Source organism: Styela clava, chromosome 9, assembly GCF_964204865.1.
Source record: "Styela clava chromosome 9, kaStyClav1.hap1.2, whole genome shotgun sequence".
Classification (NCBI taxonomy): domain Eukaryota; kingdom Metazoa; phylum Chordata; class Ascidiacea; order Stolidobranchia; family Styelidae; genus Styela; species Styela clava.
In genome coordinates this window covers 22109213-22126367 of record NC_135258.1, presented here as the reverse complement: position 1 = coordinate 22126367, position 17155 = coordinate 22109213, and the positions used below count along the sequence as shown (strand labels likewise).

Below are 17155 nucleotides of genomic sequence, written 5' to 3'. Positions count from 1 at the left end.
TGTGCAAAACAAGAAGAAATTGTTGTAACAAATAGCTGTTGGTGATAAATATAATTAAATATTCTTGGAGAAAATCTTATTTTTGGTTCTAAGCTGACGGAAGCACTGTCTATTCTATATCTTTGTGAACAGAGTATGATGATCGAGTCCATAATGAAATATTTTACCATCATTTCCCCAAAAATCATACGGTATTTCGTGGTCCCATGGGAAATACGCAGTTGTGCTGTCCCATCCCATCCCAAGTGACGTTTCCCATGGACAAGTAAATACCTAATCATGCTATCTTTGACGGCGATTGATAACTATATATATGCAGAAATGCAAACTTGATATGTTTCAGAAACAGCCTTCAGTGTTATTACTTATCGATCTCGATTGGTAGGTATGTTGATAGGTATTTGTCTGTCTTCTTTGTCTGTTAGACACTCGCGATATCTCACAAAAGCGAGGTTAACCCTGCTCTAAATTTTTCACGTGCATTCATCATATCTCGGACCAGAAGCCTATTGATTTGGATGAATTATGTGGTATAATTAGGGAGGTATCAATTAATTATTGATGGGATACGCTGTGGTGCTATTGAGTCAGAGCGAAGGATACACGCCGCTAGATCGATAAGTCGACGGCTTCCGATCGCTATCTCGTTTGACTCTTCCCTAATTTACCAATTCAAACCGATATAAATACGAAATCACCTAATCGATATACCCTTGCTTAAACCACGCCAATGAATAAACATCCTGAAAATATCCTCACAGTTCCATAGTTAATTTGAATCAGTAATCAGTAGTTTATTTTATCACCACATCGAAAATACACTTTTTACATACGAGCAAGCAAGCAACTTTCATGATGAAACCCTGAAAATTTTTAGATGTTTCCTCTAGCAATTATTTTTCGCCACAGCCCACTTGAGTGAGCGTATCCTGACAACGTGATTTCGACTGAGGAATAACTCATTGTTTGTAGTTCAAAATTTTTAATGATGCCAATATGCAAAAATGAAGTACACAAGTAAAAAGTAAATATACAAATATATTTCAAACGTATGATGTAATTGAATTCGAACAGTTTCGTAATTTTATACCATTCGAGTGTCACGGTCAGTTGGTGCAACTGTTCCATAAAACAGATGTTTTACCAAGTTAAAAAGTTTATTACTGCAATGTATTGCGATCACCAAATTCAGTCAGTTATGAGGCATTGAAACTCAAAGATGATTTATAGTACGAGTCATATTCGAACATGTATAAAGTGATCTATTCACTGATGTTAGGCATTGATCCAATTTTGATCAATATTAGCAAGTTGCTTGCTAATTTGGCTTAATCTTCATTTCGACAAATTTCAGAGAATAATCATCCCCGTCCCAATGTTGCCAAGATACCCCATTGCCTGTAGGCCCTGACGAACTTTTGTAATATTTTCCATTCAGATTTGCTGCATAACAACTGCCATACCACCATGCTCCGTGATATCGTACAGCGCAGTTACTTCTGCTTTGATCATTATCTCTATCATGCGTGGTGAATGGAAGATTGTTGTGACGATTCATTCCATCCTTTGCATTTCCGGAGTATCCCGATACAGTGAGACGATAATTTGAATCTTTGTCTCCAATTCGGAAGGTACTGAACATATATATCAAAAATATAAAATAATAAGTTGTACAAAAATTGTTTCATGTTTACCAATTAAGTCATCAATATAATATCGTAACGCTAATAACAAAATTACGTTTAAGTCATTTTTATCAGTTTTGAGTCATTTTTTTGTTGAAGGTATTGTTATGCCATTAAGAGTAAATATTTTCACATAGTTCACTTTTTTAGCCGTAGCCAGATCTAAATTCATTTGTATGACGCCAGCACGTGACTCATAGGACATGCGCATTTTTGCAACTTGACTATATATCCATCAGTTCTGACAACTAAACATTCCGAAAACGTACATAATTTACAACACCTACGATCTCTAATCCTAAAAGTATTTGTTTTAATAACATCATTCATATTTCCTGAAATACATACTTTATCAATATGACTCGCTTTGCATACGCACCGATAATAAGACTTGTATTATGCCTACATACTTATCTATTGAAGCATACACCAAAAATCGAGAGTCGCGACTTCGGAAGTAAGTGATATTAAAAATGTTTTGCGTACGTGTTCAGTCGTGAAAAAATAATATTCTTAGGATTAAATAGCACGAGACCTGTAAGCTGCATATCTTCTTTCGCCTTCCCAGTTCAAAAGATCAATTCGTAAACTATAGTTTTTTCTTGATGTCATTCTGTGGAGCTTATCTAGACCTGATGAAAAAATATAAAATTTAAAAAATAAAGTACGAGTATACAAATATTTCTTTTATACAATAACTTGTTTTATGCGTTTTTTATTATGATTTTTTAGGCATAAAATCTTCATAAAATAAGCTTTTTACCCAGCCATAACTCTCCATCGGGATTTCCGAAGCCTTTCTTGTATTCCTCCCATCCTCTGTAAAAATCGACACTGCCATCCATTCTACGTTGAATAACCTTGAGGAAAATATGGAAAAGTTTATTTTTTTGATAAATAACACGAAAAATGTCATATCATAAAAATTAGTTAAAATACCTAATTATGATGGATTTAACTAGGAGTTAGTTACTATTCATTTTTTTCGTATTTGTAATTCAAAAAAAGTGAAAATTTTCAGTAAATGTGTGAGCGACTTTGATACACTTTGGAAAGAAGAAGTAATAAACATAAACCGCAGCAAGTATATGCGACGTTGATTAAATTTCAAATTGAAGAAATTTTTAGATATGAATTAAATTTAATTCGCGTTAATTTAGGATGAGAGATCTATCACAAGCTTATTGTGGTTTCTTATTATTCATAATCTTGAATGGCTATCGAACAAATTTTTTTTTGTGATGGTATGAAATCTGATTTAGTCAACATCAAGTGGTTACACAAACGTAAGTCCACTTTTCAAACCAAAGTTTAAGTCTCTCCTAAATTTAGCTTGGAGAAGCATGTTAAAATTAATTTAATAATCTTACTGTAATACTGTCCATTCGTTCGATTCATTAAAATCGCAATTAACACTTGCAATCTCTCCATCTAACGTAATATAAATTGTTTCTTTTCCTGCAGTAACTCTCCGACCAAGTCGAGATAAATTTTCTCTATATTCCGAACAATCCGCAGACAATGCTTGACTGAGATATTCTGTATATTTTAAGTATTATTAAAATTCAACTCTTATTCAAGCTTAACAAATATCGCGTGTACATTTATTTCGCGGCGCTTGCTACCAGCAGCGACCATTCATGCACAATATTATGAAATCAATCATATTGTATTAATTGCATAGTTACTTAAAATGTACATATTTATTATGTTTTTTTTATTTATATTTGGTAACGGAAGTATTGGTCTAAACTCTAAATAACCGAAGCCATGATATGAAAATGACTTATAGCAAAGATAGCGGCATACTTTGCATGTTATTTTCGCTGTATTTGGGCGACGGGAAAGGCTCTGAGATATGGTATACGAAGAAATAGTTTGGGATAATGTTGTCACTTTGAGTCTGCAAAGTATCCCACTACCTAAGTATGGAAAACATGAAAATATATGGTGCATTCGTGATAGTCCTCTACAGTGCGACAGAATAGGATTTCGCATGTAAAGGTAGTTAGCGGCGGAACGGTATTACGGTAATCACAGCGACCTGTTCGGAATAGCCAACATGTTGCGCTTCTTAAATTCTCATTGGCAGATTGGTGGGAAATAACCTGATTTTATGACAATTTCTGTTCATCCCAACTCTAGTTGGAGAGGACAGTGAAAGACGAACGCAACTGAGAGTCTAGGTAATTTTATCTTTATTTTGTGATATTATTAGGAGTGAGCTTTTTTTCAGGGTTGGCCGATATATCAGTTCAATTAACTATATATAAAAACTTTATAATGTTGTTAATATTGTGTTGTGCCAGTTAATATTTGGTAAGTTGCCTAATAATATTTTTATTTGAAGGACTGGACAATCACTGTATACCACAGCTCGTGAATGAAGTTGCCAAAGTTCAACTCATTATTTATAGGTGAATATAATTTATTGAACAACTGTTATAATGTCAAATATCCATTTGTTTTTTAAACACCTGATTGAGTTTTGTTTTGAGCAATAAAAATTAAGTTATTCAAACCAATCAATTCTGTACATTCTAGCATTGCTCAATCGGAAAATTAACTAATTATACATCTGATGTGAACCATTTGATTCACCAACAAGTCCCATATTCTTTCTTAACCACATGCTTGATTACTGAATACCTTATCTAGATTTCGCTTGGAAGCTAACAAAAAGTGATAAAGTAATTCCATAATAAGCAAGGAGCTATATGTATCGATAAATGAATGTGAAACATTCATACCGGTGCAATATGGTATTTTTCCCAACCCAATTCAACAAAATTCTTTTTTCCTCAAGATGCATTTTAGATCAAATAAAGTTTGCGTGGCCCATTATGTGTTTTAACATAGTCCAATATTTTTTTAGAAAGATATACTTTTATATTATTTTATATATTATTTTATTTTGTATATTTATTATTTTGTAAAATAAATTTATTATTCGTTTTTTTAATAACAGATTTGGGAAAATACGATGCTGACAGGAGATCATTGAACGTGTACGGAAGTCTGTCAAAGATCAGAAAAACTTTTCAAGCAAACTTGAGAACATTAAAATGGAAAGTTTATAGTATGTAAGATAATTTTGGTTCATTGAAAAACATGTGGGAGAAACGGTGTTACTTTGACATAATGGAATTGTTTGTCGGTCAATGGTACAGAGCAGTCACTCTAAACTACATGGCGATTTTTGCTGTCTAAACATACTTCTATATAAAGCCACGATCTGCATTGCGCTGCTAACAATATTGCCATCCCCCTTATTGTACATATCAAATAATGCCCAGATACGTTTTAATAATACTCCTACACCTCTCTCTTTGAAGTCCGAGATGAGCGACTTCGTGAAAAATACTAAAATGGTAGGATTTGGGTCAAGTCCCTGCTTCTTTGGCACGAATAGAAATAGCTACTATGACTTCAAGTTTACTGGTGACGCGGTTTATTAGTTTTTTATATTCAACTTATTATTCAGTATACTTGCGTGATTATCATACGGATCTTCCGTACAACGGAAATTTCGTATTTTGCGAATATTTTCATATTTATTTATGACATCACATTACATGAACATCTCTGTTATGACGCCAAAAGTAATTTCACTCAGAAAACCGTATGACGTCACTGTGATTTTCATATTGTTGGAAATACGTAATACTAACTACAACTCTTCGTGCCCTGAGCCGCACTATAATGCGGATGGCGAGAAACACCACCAACCTGAACCGCCGTATATTGCGGGTAAAATATGACGTCATATCTCCGCTTCAACGGGCACGAGGCATACGATCTTGGTATCAATCGTTAGTGTGTTTCGAGCCCGTTATTATGAGCTATCGCTCGAACCATTCGAGCGTATTGGGCGATTTAAAGGGGAATTCCAGTGTTCCCCTTTTTTGATATTTTTCTGCTTTTTTCTCTGCAGTTGTATGTTTGTTCATTGAAAATTGAAGCTCGTAAACCACCAAAAATAGCTAGGGAACATTCGTTCTTTGTTTTGAGACTTCAGAGTAGACTTTGGACTATTCATTTGTCGTCGACACAGGGAATAGTGTTTATGACTGCGGACGAGAGTCGTCTTTTTATTATTGTTATGCAGTTATTATTATGTTTTTTTGTTATTATGCAGTTGATTTCGGTTCTAAAGGGATATTGTTATATAAGACGTATTTGTAAGTTTATTAGGATTCTGGTAGCTATAAATCAGACAAGGTACGGTACCGTAATGGAGAGTGAGAGCGATTTTGATGCAAGGTAAGTGCAATACCTGCATGCATTCTTCTGCTATTTTTTAAAAAAAATTTTCTTTATATTCTGAGAAAATGATAGTTTGTAAGCTGACTGTGGCAATTGTTTGAGCAAGCCTCATAGCTTGGACTTGTTATTAGTAATAATCCAGTCGTTAATCAACGCAATTTTTCTTTTAGTTCTGGTGACGAGTGGGAAGAGACGAGTGAGTCATCTAGCTCTGATGAAGAGGTTGTCCCAGTCCCGGCTAGGCGCTATGCTGCAAGCACTGAAGATGTACCAGCTGAAGCAGCAGCGTCAACGGGCGGAATGTTCGGAGCTTCGAGCCCTCGGCGATCACGTGGCAGGCGTCGGAGAAGGGTCTGGTCAAGAGGACGTCCTCGAAGTCGGGATTCTTCTCATAGTGAAAGTCGGGAATCAAGTCCCCCACATTCTCCGGGAACCCAGCCATCCACTTCCTCCTCGACTACTGTTTTGCAACCTCTTCCCCTAATCTGGTCTGAAGACCCAAACGAAGTCCCTGACCCTCCCACATTTACAGGAATTCCAAGGATCAACGTTTCTTGTATCAACAATATCACTCCCATGAATGTTTTGAGTGAATTCTTCACAGAAGAATTTTTTGAAAACATGAAAACCCAAACTAATCTGTATGCTTCACAAAAGTTAGCATCATCACAACAATCGGACACTGCCACAAGAAATATCTTGAAAATCTGGAAGCCAGTCACTGTGCCAGAGTTGAAAATTTTTTTGGGTATCATGCTCCACACAGGAATTGTCAAGAAACCACAATTGAGGCAGTATTGGTCCAATAATATTTCATATCGTGAGTCGTTTTGTCCATCATTTATGTCCAGGGACAGGTTTACTTCCATTTTTAGTGCCATTTGCACTTTAATGACAACTCATCATACATCCCGTTTCACGTTCAAGGACACGATCCACTGCACAGACTTCGGCCAGTTATAAACGTCTTTGAGCAACGATTTAGAGAGGTTCTTTATCCTGAGCAAAAAATATCATTGAACAAGGGAACCTGCCCATTCAAAGGACAAGTGCGATTTCGGGTTTACAATCCGATGAAACCTCACAAATGGGGTATCAAATTGTATGAAATGTGTGAGGCGAAGTCGGGATATTGTTTCCGCTTCAAAATTGCCACTGGGATGAGTGAGGAAAACCCTTCTCAAAATAAAACTTTCAACCTCGTCATGGAACTTTCACAAGATGTACTAGACAAAGGTCACATAATATACATGGACCGTTACTACACCTCTCCCATCTTGTATGATGCATTGGCAGAAAAAAATACATGTGCAGTTGGTACATGCATGCCGAATCGGCAACAGTTACCGAAATCATATCTAAATCAAAAATTGAAAAGAGGCGAGTTGCTCTCCTGCCGAAAAAACAAGTTGATGGCATTGAAATGGAGAGACAAAAAAGATGTTTTGATGCTATCTTCAATCCATAACAATGACATGGTGGAAGTCACTGTCAGGGGACGTGGTGGATCAAAACAGAAACTCAAGCCTGTGGTAGTCCACGATTACAATAGGAATATGGCTGGAGTTGACAAAAGCGACCAGATGTTGGGCTATTACGGAGTTACAAGAAAAACCATCAAGTGGTACATCAAACTATTTTTTCACCTTGTGAATTTGGCCATTGTGAATGCACACAAAATTTTTAATATGCTCCAATCCGATGCAAAAAAAAAACTGACATTATTATCATTCATACAAGTGATTTCAGAGGATTTTGCTACATCTGGTGCTTTAGGTCAGGCTCAAATCACTACACTAAGTGATCTCAGTGATAGCTCACGTCTGATAGGGAGGCATTTTCCTTCTTTCATGCCTGCGACAACCACTATTAATCATCCCACACGAGTTTGCAGGGTGTGTTCTGAACGGGACAAAAAAGAAAGAGAAAGAGAAGGCAGTAGCAGAAAATTGAAACAAAAATGGTCTTCATATTGGTGTGAGAAATGCCAGGTAACACTTTGTGTTACCCCGTGTTTCGAGAAGTTTCACACCCTCCCAAACTATTGGGAATAGGAATCAAAACTTATGTGCAATATTGTGATGTTGACTTTATCAGAGACTGTGATTTTTGTTGACTTTGCCAGAGACTGTGATTTTTGTTGACTTTGTCAGAGACTGATTTTTCTTTTTACGTGCACCAAGGTGTTTTATGTACATACTGTGTAATTCTTCATTTTCGCTATTATTATTTCGTATGCACACTTTCTTTTCACATTGTTTTTCACCACTGTTATTCACATTCTTTCAAAACTGACTGAATTTGATTTTTTTGTGTCATTTTTTACTCATATGTAAATATAAATATCTGATTTTTCGAAAACAAAATTTTCAATTTTTTCGAAAATATCTGCCATTTACCTGGAATTCATCAGCCTACCATGACAATTTCATGTCAGTTAGAGAAAAACTGCAAATTTTCCCAATAAGGTTACACCTCTACCCTTCTTGTGAGTAAGTTTGATATGTGTAGTGTTTATAGTTTGTGTGTGAGTATTTTGTCTTTGAAAGTGGTCATTTTAGTCATATTTCGGACGAAATTTGAGAGCCGTAAAAAGTGTGTCAAAGCTGAGCCATGCCACTGGCTTGCTGTTAGAACAGGTGTGAAAAACTTAGTTTCCTGGTGCTGTGCTTGGAGTTGCCTTTCAAAAAAACCAAGAACTGTAGGGATTGGGCCTATGGTTAGCTTTTGACAATTTTTTAAAGTTTGTGAATTTTGTTCGAAAACGCCAGGAATATAGTGTTTTTTCGATATCGCGGTCCAGGGCAGAAAGAGCTGGGGCTGGCGTAACTAATTTCTGACTATCCCATAAGCAAATGAGTTATGGTAATCTCTAGTACATTGTGAGCTATTTTGGACGCATCCCACTCTGAAAAATTCATAACCTGACAATCGGAAATTGAACGCTGCACAGTTGAAATTCAGATTACAAAGAGCTAATTAGCTCTAAAATCTATTTTAACGAACTGTGGCATATTTGGAAGCTCTGTGATCCTTTAAGCGACAGTATTCCTAATTAACAAATGGGATACAACTTGTTACTGAGACTCGTGAAAATGTAGGAATTAGAACAACTTTCTATCGCAAGTCTAAGTCGCTCATGCCGATGCCGAGTTATTTCGTTTTCCACTTTCACTCCCTTTGTGCCCTAATTTTATTGTTTTACTAGGCCGGACTATTGGATTTAATTCTGCGGGAATTTGAGTGTTCATACTTCGGCGATTTATCTTCTCGTTCCCACAATGGTAACTATATTTGTTTAAAAATTTGTTAATTATTCAGGTGATGGTTCGATTTAATGATGTGATGTACCAAAATACTAGATATAGTTTCAACTTGCTCATATAAATACTTTTAATTGCTAAAATGCTAATACAACATATTATCGCTTGAAAACGGTATGATAATTACGGCGAAAATTGCGTTTTTGATAACATCACCATCCATCATGAAGCGATATTTTCGAGTTTTTTTTTGCCTAAAGTTGATGAAAAGCACGTGCAATGCACTTATTATATTCAAATATATTTGAATACAACAAAAAAACAAACATCAACGGCGGAAAATTAAAATAATCGATGAAACCCGAGTAACTTCGATATGCGATAATAAGTTTCCCAATCCCATTTATTTGCAAATTTCAAAATTTAATTTCTTTTTTAGCTATCCAATATCATTAAGGAATATATCGTTGGATGCGTTTCTGAAATACCAATTGAATACCAATACCAATTGGTATCAACATTTTTGTAATAATTATATCAAAAGTTATAACCGAAAAACATTTAAAAAAAAATTGAACCCAATTTTCTCGAAAACTATTCAATGAATTTTGATTATATTACTATTTTTAGTTTTGTTTCATTGAAATCCTACTAACATTTTCAGTACAACTACAATAGAAAAATTTTTTCATTTGGGGGTCAAAGGTTAAATAGATAATTGAAACCACTCCTTGAAAATATAAATACGAAATTTTTGCATCGACTGGTGAAAATTTTTTCAAATTTGGCCTAAAATTCGCTGATCTATATGTGTTCGAATTTTAACTCACGATTTCGTGAATTTCAGCAATATATCATATCTCAGATAATCCAATCTATGAAATTATGAAAGTTTTGTCATATGTTGTCTAGAATTCCACTATGAACAATTTTCAAAATATCGCTATTGAATCTCTTGTCAGGTTACACTTTGGCCTACATATATATACACGAATACTCTTTATACTTTCATGTGAGGTGAGAATGAAGATATAGGCAATCAGAATGAGCGGCGGATCTAGATCATGTCGTCTAGCGAGCGATCAACTGTGACGCAAAATAACAACATATCTTGCTGTAAATATGGCTAGGCCTAAGACGCGCCCTAAATACATGCGGAACCACTGTTCTCGGCTCTTTCAGGGTACAAATTGTAACCGGTGTTTAATTCACCTTACAAGCAAAGCATTCAGCGGTAGCTGTGGACGTTTTTAATGAAGGACAATGATTAAATAGCCAACGACTATATCTATTACTTGCGATGCCATGAAGGTTATGAAATAAGTAAGCGGTATTTCACGGAAAAACTCTCAAAATAAGCATAAGTAATTTCGCAGTGGTCGAGTATAGAAAGAAATTTTCTCGGGTCAAGCGTTGAGGAAACATCATTGTTTGAATTTTTTTTAATCTACTGTTATCTTTATTGTATATATAGCAATTTTAGTGAAATAAAATGCCATCTTCAGCATTCCCTTGGATTCTAATATTGTGAAAATGATCATCTTAATCGTAAACTTTATACGATTGCTTAATAAATATACAAAGAAGAGTTTGAGATATGACCTCTTTGTACGAAGATTAGTTGCGTATAAGTATAAAAGCATTTGTGCGAGTCGGATAACATATACATTTACAAACGTTGTGCATCACGAACGAATACATAAGCAATTTTCATATTGAGCCATCAACTACCTCATTGGCCAAGCTGGCTAATGATTGACTAAAATAAAATAAATCCATTTATTTCAATTTGAACAAACCTTGATTGCTCATCACTTTGATCGTAAGATTCTCAATTTTCAATTCCGATTCTATTAGTTCAAATAAAAAAAAATGTTTTTATTTATAATACTATCACTAATCATATGCAGCTTTTAAAACTGATAAAAAATAGACACCATTTAAAATTTATTATTGCATTTTAACAGGAGCATCACCAAAGTAAAAGAATTGTTCCTAAATATTGTCTCATCTATTATCTATAAAAATATTAAAACCAAATAAGCCTACACATTGAATTGAATTGCCATATTCGGACATTGTTTACCTTATCGAATGAGATGGATAACATGAAATAATTCTTAAGGCCCAAACCTTTATAATTGATGCGGATCAAGGTGGTGTCAGTATCAATCTTTCTTATACGATTATTCATCGTTACCATTTTCATCTCCAATTCTGTGAGTTAAAATGAAGAATATGGGCGTTTGTATATTAATTTGAAAATGAAATCACTATTTAAAATGAAAATTGAAAAAAATATACATATACACCTTATTGATTTCAGCAAATGCTAAAGTTTATCAAGACAAGACAAAACGCGGTTTCACATCACACTAAGTTAAAACTTCGAGTATCAATATCAGTATATCTATATTTTTAGCAATTCAATATATTCAAAATCAAACTAACATTAAACCATGCATGCACAGGGCAGGTTTTTAGTAACTGCTGCTGCAATACATTGTTCTTTAATTTTACATCGACGCAATATCAATCGACGTGTTAAATCGCAAGTAAACAAATTTTTTTGCCATTTCAATGACCCACTCAAAATAATCTTTGTTTTAAATAGAGTCTGTCAGGTAGTTAGCATATTTCAAATTCGAGTCAATTCATTTCGTTTGAATGACTCTAGTCACTTTGAGTTCGAACCTGGCGACGTACATGAACTTGTTGTAGAGTAACTAGTCCAAAGACACCTTAACACCGTTTCTTGTTAATCTATAGATAAATTTATGGCACGGATGAACATACATACATAGCTTTCATCTTAGTAGTCACATATACACGTTTGCAAAATATAGCAAGATGAGTTGAAGATACAACAGTACGAGATTATTTCTGTGAGTCGAATAACACAGACAACTCACAAACATGAACGGACGTTGTGCATGACGAACGTAACTTAAGCAATTTTTATATTGAACCATTAATTATTGCGTTGATTTAGTTGGATAGAAATAGAAGAAAATCCTATTCTTAATTGAACAAACCTTCAGGATTGTGCATCAATTTGGTCGTAAGATTCTCAATTTTCACTTCCAATTCTATAAGTGAAAATAAAAATAAAAGCCGTTTGATATTAATATCACGAACCAAATGCATCATTTAATTAAGACAAACCTTCGTGACTGCGCATCACTTTGGTCGTGATATTCTCAATTTCCACTTCCAATGCTATAAGTTGGAATAAAAATAAAAGCCGCTTTTATATTAATATCACGAAGCAAATGCAGCGTTTAGAATGACTATTAAAAACAACATACCACTCTATATTATTTGGTTTCTACGAGACTAACTACTTATCCTTCTTCTATGTTTTTGTGCCGGTGGATCCGTATGCGTATAATGCAAGGATGCTGTAGCAAGAGTAAAGATAACAATCCTAAGTGATTCAAGAGTCTTGCTGCACACTAACACAAATATATTTCTGTAACGTTTCGTCTGACCAAGGTCAGACTTCTTCAGACATACATAATTCACCTACAACACGAAAAGCAGTTACATGCATATTTAAACAATCATATATGGACAATCTTATGGACAATCTTATATGGACTGCGATGGGAACAAAATTGGCACCCAAGTATGCAAACATTTTCATGGCAAACCTGGAATCCAATTTATTAGACAAAACCCCTTTAAAACCACAGTACTATTGCCGCTTTATTGATGATTGTTTTCTTATATGGACACATGGCAAAGAGAAACTATCAGAATTTGTTACCTTAGCAAATTCTTTACATCCAACAATCAAATTTACATTCGAATGCTCAACAAACTGGATTACGTTTTTGGATGTTAAGGTTCATATCATTAACAACAAATTGGAAACGGAAATCTTCAGCAAAGAAACCGACTCGCACCAGTATCTTTCGCCATCGTCCTGCCATCCTAAACATGTCACTAAAAATATTCCAAAAAGTCTATTCATCAGAATAAGAAGAACCTGTTCAACAAATGAGCTCTTTGATAAACATGCAAAAATAATGAAAACATACCTCACGAAGAGAAACTACAAAGAAAATTTTGTTGACGATGCAATACAATCTGCAAAAGAACTCGACAGAAAACTCCTTTTAATCCCAAAAACTGAAACCAAAAAAGAAACTTTGCTCCCCTTCATCACAAACTATCACCCGACCCAACCAAACCTTCGAAAAATATTTTCAGATTACCAATACATTTTAGATAACAACGATAGACTAAAAGAAATTTTCCCAAAACCACCAAGATTAGCCTATCGTAAATGCCCCACACTAAGGGACAAATTAGTCAGAGCAAAATTGAAACCAGAAACTCCCGTTAAAAAGAATCCAGGCTTTTTCAAATGTGACAGAAAATCATGTAGTACCTGCCAATATTCCGAAGAAAGGAAAATTGCAACAAACAAACAGAAGACAGCAGAAATAAGGATTCGTCAAAAAGTTACATGCAACTCGGAAAATGTAATCTACCTGATAAGCTGCAAAAAGTGTGGCATGCAATACATAGGAGAAACGGGAAGACATTTAAAATACCGAATAACTGAGCATATTAGAAGTATAAAAACCCAAAACAAAGATCTGGTTGTTGGCGCCCATTTCAGTCAACCGGGACATTCGCTTAAAGATTTGAGTGTCATTGGCATTGAAAAACTATTTCATGACCACATTTATCGAAAGAACAAGGAACCCCATTACATTCATCTTTTCGGGACACACGAGTCCCAAGGGATGAATATTAAGGAAGTTTAGATATTTTCATTCATTGTTTTAATCAATTCTTGTACCTAATAAATTTTTTCTCCGAATTGGATCATGCATGGCCAGATATGCTAATAACAGACAAAATATCACTATATTACATTTGACACACAGACAACTTTTCTGGTCTGCATTATACAATACTGAGAAATAAAACACCATTGTGTAATTTGGACTTCAATTGCTAAATATATAAAACAAAGAGAGAGATCTCATCAATGACACTTATTTCGGCCACCCGCTGTTATTTAATCAAGAAATTCACAGATTTGATTATTTAACATGCGTGACTCCTATAATTCTACTATGATTGTTTAAATATGCATGTAACTGCTTTTCGTGTTGTAGCTGAATTATGTATGTCTGAAGAAGTCTGACCTTGGTCAGACGAAACGTTACAGAAATATATTTGTGTTAGTGTGCAGCAAGACTCTTGAACCACTCTATATTATTTCTATTTACTAGATGTTCAATTTGATAAAATTGATTTTTCCATTAGTTTGAAGTAAAGGCAGTGGTGGGATTCAAATTTGTTGTCAGTCGGTTCCTTCATAAAATTTATATATTTCGGCCGGTTCTGTTACAAACAGAACATTGAAAGTAACCAGTAATGCTAACCGGTTCGCTGATCTCATAAAATTCCGTGAGACGGTTCTATAGAACCGGTGCGAACCGGCTGAATCCCACCACTGATTAAAGGGTACTTACCCTCCATTAGTTTTTGAATTCTGTTATTATTCTGAAATAAAGACAAATAAAGAGATTAGATGCCAACAAGCATTGTCTCAGATTGCCCAGTCAGTCAAATGCAGTAGGAAACCATAGATTTATTTTATACGGAAATGATCGTTAAGCATTTACCTGAACAGTGAAAATCATTCCGCATGCTGCTAGTCCAATAGATAAGACGACAGCAGTACTTATGGCGATGTTATACCAACTGATTTTTCGATTCTTACTTTCAGAGTTTTTTTCACCAGCATCATCTATAAAAAGTTTATCATAATTTTAGGTGACAGTTATCTGGTATCAAAATACAATGTTTTGAAGGCCATCTGACCCCTAATTGAAGCTTTATTTTGTGAACTTTATTATAGCATTGCGAGACACTAACACATATGTCTACCTAATCCAAATATTATATTCTGTTGAAATATTTGGGCCAGCAGCGACGGTTTCACGAGCAATTTGACAGTGGAAGAAAATCGCTATTTACATTAAAAAGGAAAATTTAATACTTTGATGATAGCCTGTCTGCTACCTTGTCTTGAGGCTCCAGGTGACGCAGTGGGATTTATGTACTCCTCATAAACATTTTCGTTTGTCTCCTCTGGTGGTTCGACGTTACCGTACATATGAGACATGTTATTTCACCTACATTGAAGCTCCTCACAGAACGCAAATGAATAAAACCTCGACCAAACTGTATTAAAACTAGAACAGCACTTGATAGGAAATCAGAAAAACGCGAGTTATATTCCTTTGAATTTAATCAACAATAAAGCACATGTGTTTTGAATATTTTTTATTTGCAACCGTGGCTCTTTTCATCCGACAATAGTTCACAACATTGGGAACGAAATAACGTAGGTTTTGCTGCGACAAAGTAGTTCATTGGGATCACAATTGTCAGTAGGTCAGCAATTATTTCTGGCTATGACTAATCCTCACAATCGACTGCATGGCTTGTTAATCTATATGTAAATCGGGTTAGAGCAATTGTAATTTTGCACTTAGCTCAGGAGTAACTTTTGTCGCATAAGCAACACTTTTAATTCGCACACAGCAGGATTTAAACCAAATGTTTCATTGCATAATGGCCCATTTCTTTTGCAGACCAATTCATATGTCGTGATAAATGCGTAGCCTCTTTTTTCACATTAGAATAGCAAAAAAATGCTATCGTATCAAATTCATTTGGCAACTTCAATTAATTTAATTGGACTTAAATTTCAAAATTAGACTAATGCAGTAGGGCCATAATCCTGAGATATAGTATACTGCACCTGGTGAGTTTGATTGCACTTTCGATACGCTTTACAGCAGATGTTCTCAACGCATTTCGAATACGAAAGATGCGACGGGGCACAGAGTATTATTACCCTGTATTTGTACTATTTAATTCATTTATTAGTTCGATACTGATGTTTCATATGCATTTCAAAACATGGTTAATGGATAGCATTCGTAAGTTTGCAGTTGCAACTTCTCCTCTATAGCGAGAACTATGACCGAATTTTAGAACATAGAAAAAAAAAAATACAATTATACCTAACAGTAACAATGTTTTTCAATTACAAAAACGTTTTACAATTGTTTTATTCTTAATGAGAGTTCTGAGTCCGCATTTTGTTCAAAAGTACTTTAAAAACTTTTTCCCAAGATCACAACCAGATGTATATGCAATTTTGACCTGCGGGTGAAGCTGTGAGTGGTGTCGTTGTAAATTTGCTCGCTTCAGCACGGTAACTGTTCTTTGACGAATAAGACACATGGGTTTCCCATTTATCTCTGCAAAAGCAAATTCATTGTTCCACGCAGAGTTAAAAACCGGTTTTCGTCGTTTACTTTCCTCTTCTTTGTCGCCATGACTCACTCCCTTCAAACTGGACGCAGTGTAATAACGTTGTGGAGCGCATTTCCCAGGATAGTTAGAGGGTGCGATGAGCGAGCTAAGAAATCACTGTTTACGTTACAATACGTAATTACTTATCGATTTTAATCGGTAAGTATGTTGTTAGGTATTTGTCTGTCTGTATGTATGTCTGTCTGTCTGTTAGATGCACGCGATATATCACGAAAGCGAGATTCAATCTGCATGTGCATTCATCATATCTCGGACCAGAAGCCTATTTTGGGCAAATTATGTCGTATATTTAGCGAGTTATTAATTAATTAGTGATGGGACACAAGGTGTCACTATGGAGTGAGAGCGCTGTTTTGGGGGATCCCCTAATTTTCGATCGATAAGTCTTCGGTCTCTGACCGATATTCTCGTTTATGTATTTGCTGTGATGACACAATCCCTAGTCTTATCATGCGCTGTAAGGGATGGGAAGAATGATACCGAATTGAAAAATCGTTTATATTCGTTACGCCGCAGATATTATGATATATGTTTGAATTCTAGGGTTAACAACTTGATGTTAAACCA

General features: G+C 35.1%; 2 protein-coding genes across 4 annotated transcripts; one reads left to right on the top strand and one right to left on the bottom strand.

The window, feature by feature from the left end:
* Positions 1–983: 983 nt before the first annotated feature.
* On the bottom strand, positions 984–16667 carry LOC120340182 (ficolin-2-like). 3 transcript variants are annotated; one of them, XM_078116407.1, is made up of 11 exons: positions 15263–16665; positions 14863–14987; positions 14710–14740; positions 12380–12433; positions 12250–12303; positions 11348–11431; positions 11014–11064; positions 3064–3224; positions 2449–2545; positions 2221–2317; positions 984–1634 (listed from the first exon to the last, which is right to left on the bottom strand). In XM_078116407.1, exons 1-11 carry the CDS (start codon positions 15363–15365, stop codon positions 1319–1321), a joined length of 1173 nt encoding a protein of 390 aa, XP_077972533.1. In that variant the 5' UTR covers positions 15366–16665; the 3' UTR covers positions 984–1318. The 3 variants fall into 3 exon arrangements, with proteins under 3 accessions (XP_077972533.1, XP_077972536.1, XP_077972534.1); XM_078116410.1 differs by having other exon boundaries at positions 15240–15372; XM_078116408.1 differs by lacking the exon at positions 12380–12433 and having other exon boundaries at positions 15263–16667.
* LOC144427387 (uncharacterized) lies at positions 5406–8158 on the top strand. The gene is made up of 2 exons (XM_078116558.1): positions 5406–5948; positions 6122–8158. The coding sequence occupies exons 1-2, from the start codon at positions 5752–5754 to the stop codon at positions 6912–6914; spliced, it is 990 nt and encodes a 329-aa protein (XP_077972684.1). The 5' UTR covers positions 5406–5751; the 3' UTR covers positions 6915–8158.
* Positions 16668–17155: the final 488 nt, after the last annotated feature.

Coding starts and splice junctions, on each gene's coding strand:
- LOC120340182 (XM_078116407.1), bottom strand. CDS start 15,365: ATGTCTCATATGTACGGTAACGTCGAACCACCAGAGGAGACAAACGAA. Junction 12,434..14,709: donor AATTCAAAAACTAATGGAGG/GTAAGTACCCTT, acceptor TCCAACTTATAG/CATTGGAAGTGGAAATTGAG. Junction 2,318..2,448: donor CGATGGAGAGTTATGGCTGG/GTAAAAAGCTTA, acceptor TTTTTTCATCAG/GTCTAGATAAGCTCCACAGA.
- LOC144427387 (XM_078116558.1), top strand. CDS start 5,752: ATGACTGCGGACGAGAGTCGTCTTTTTATTATTGTTATGCAGTTATTA. Junction 5,949..6,121: donor GAGAGCGATTTTGATGCAAG/GTAAGTGCAATA, acceptor TTTTTCTTTTAG/TTCTGGTGACGAGTGGGAAG.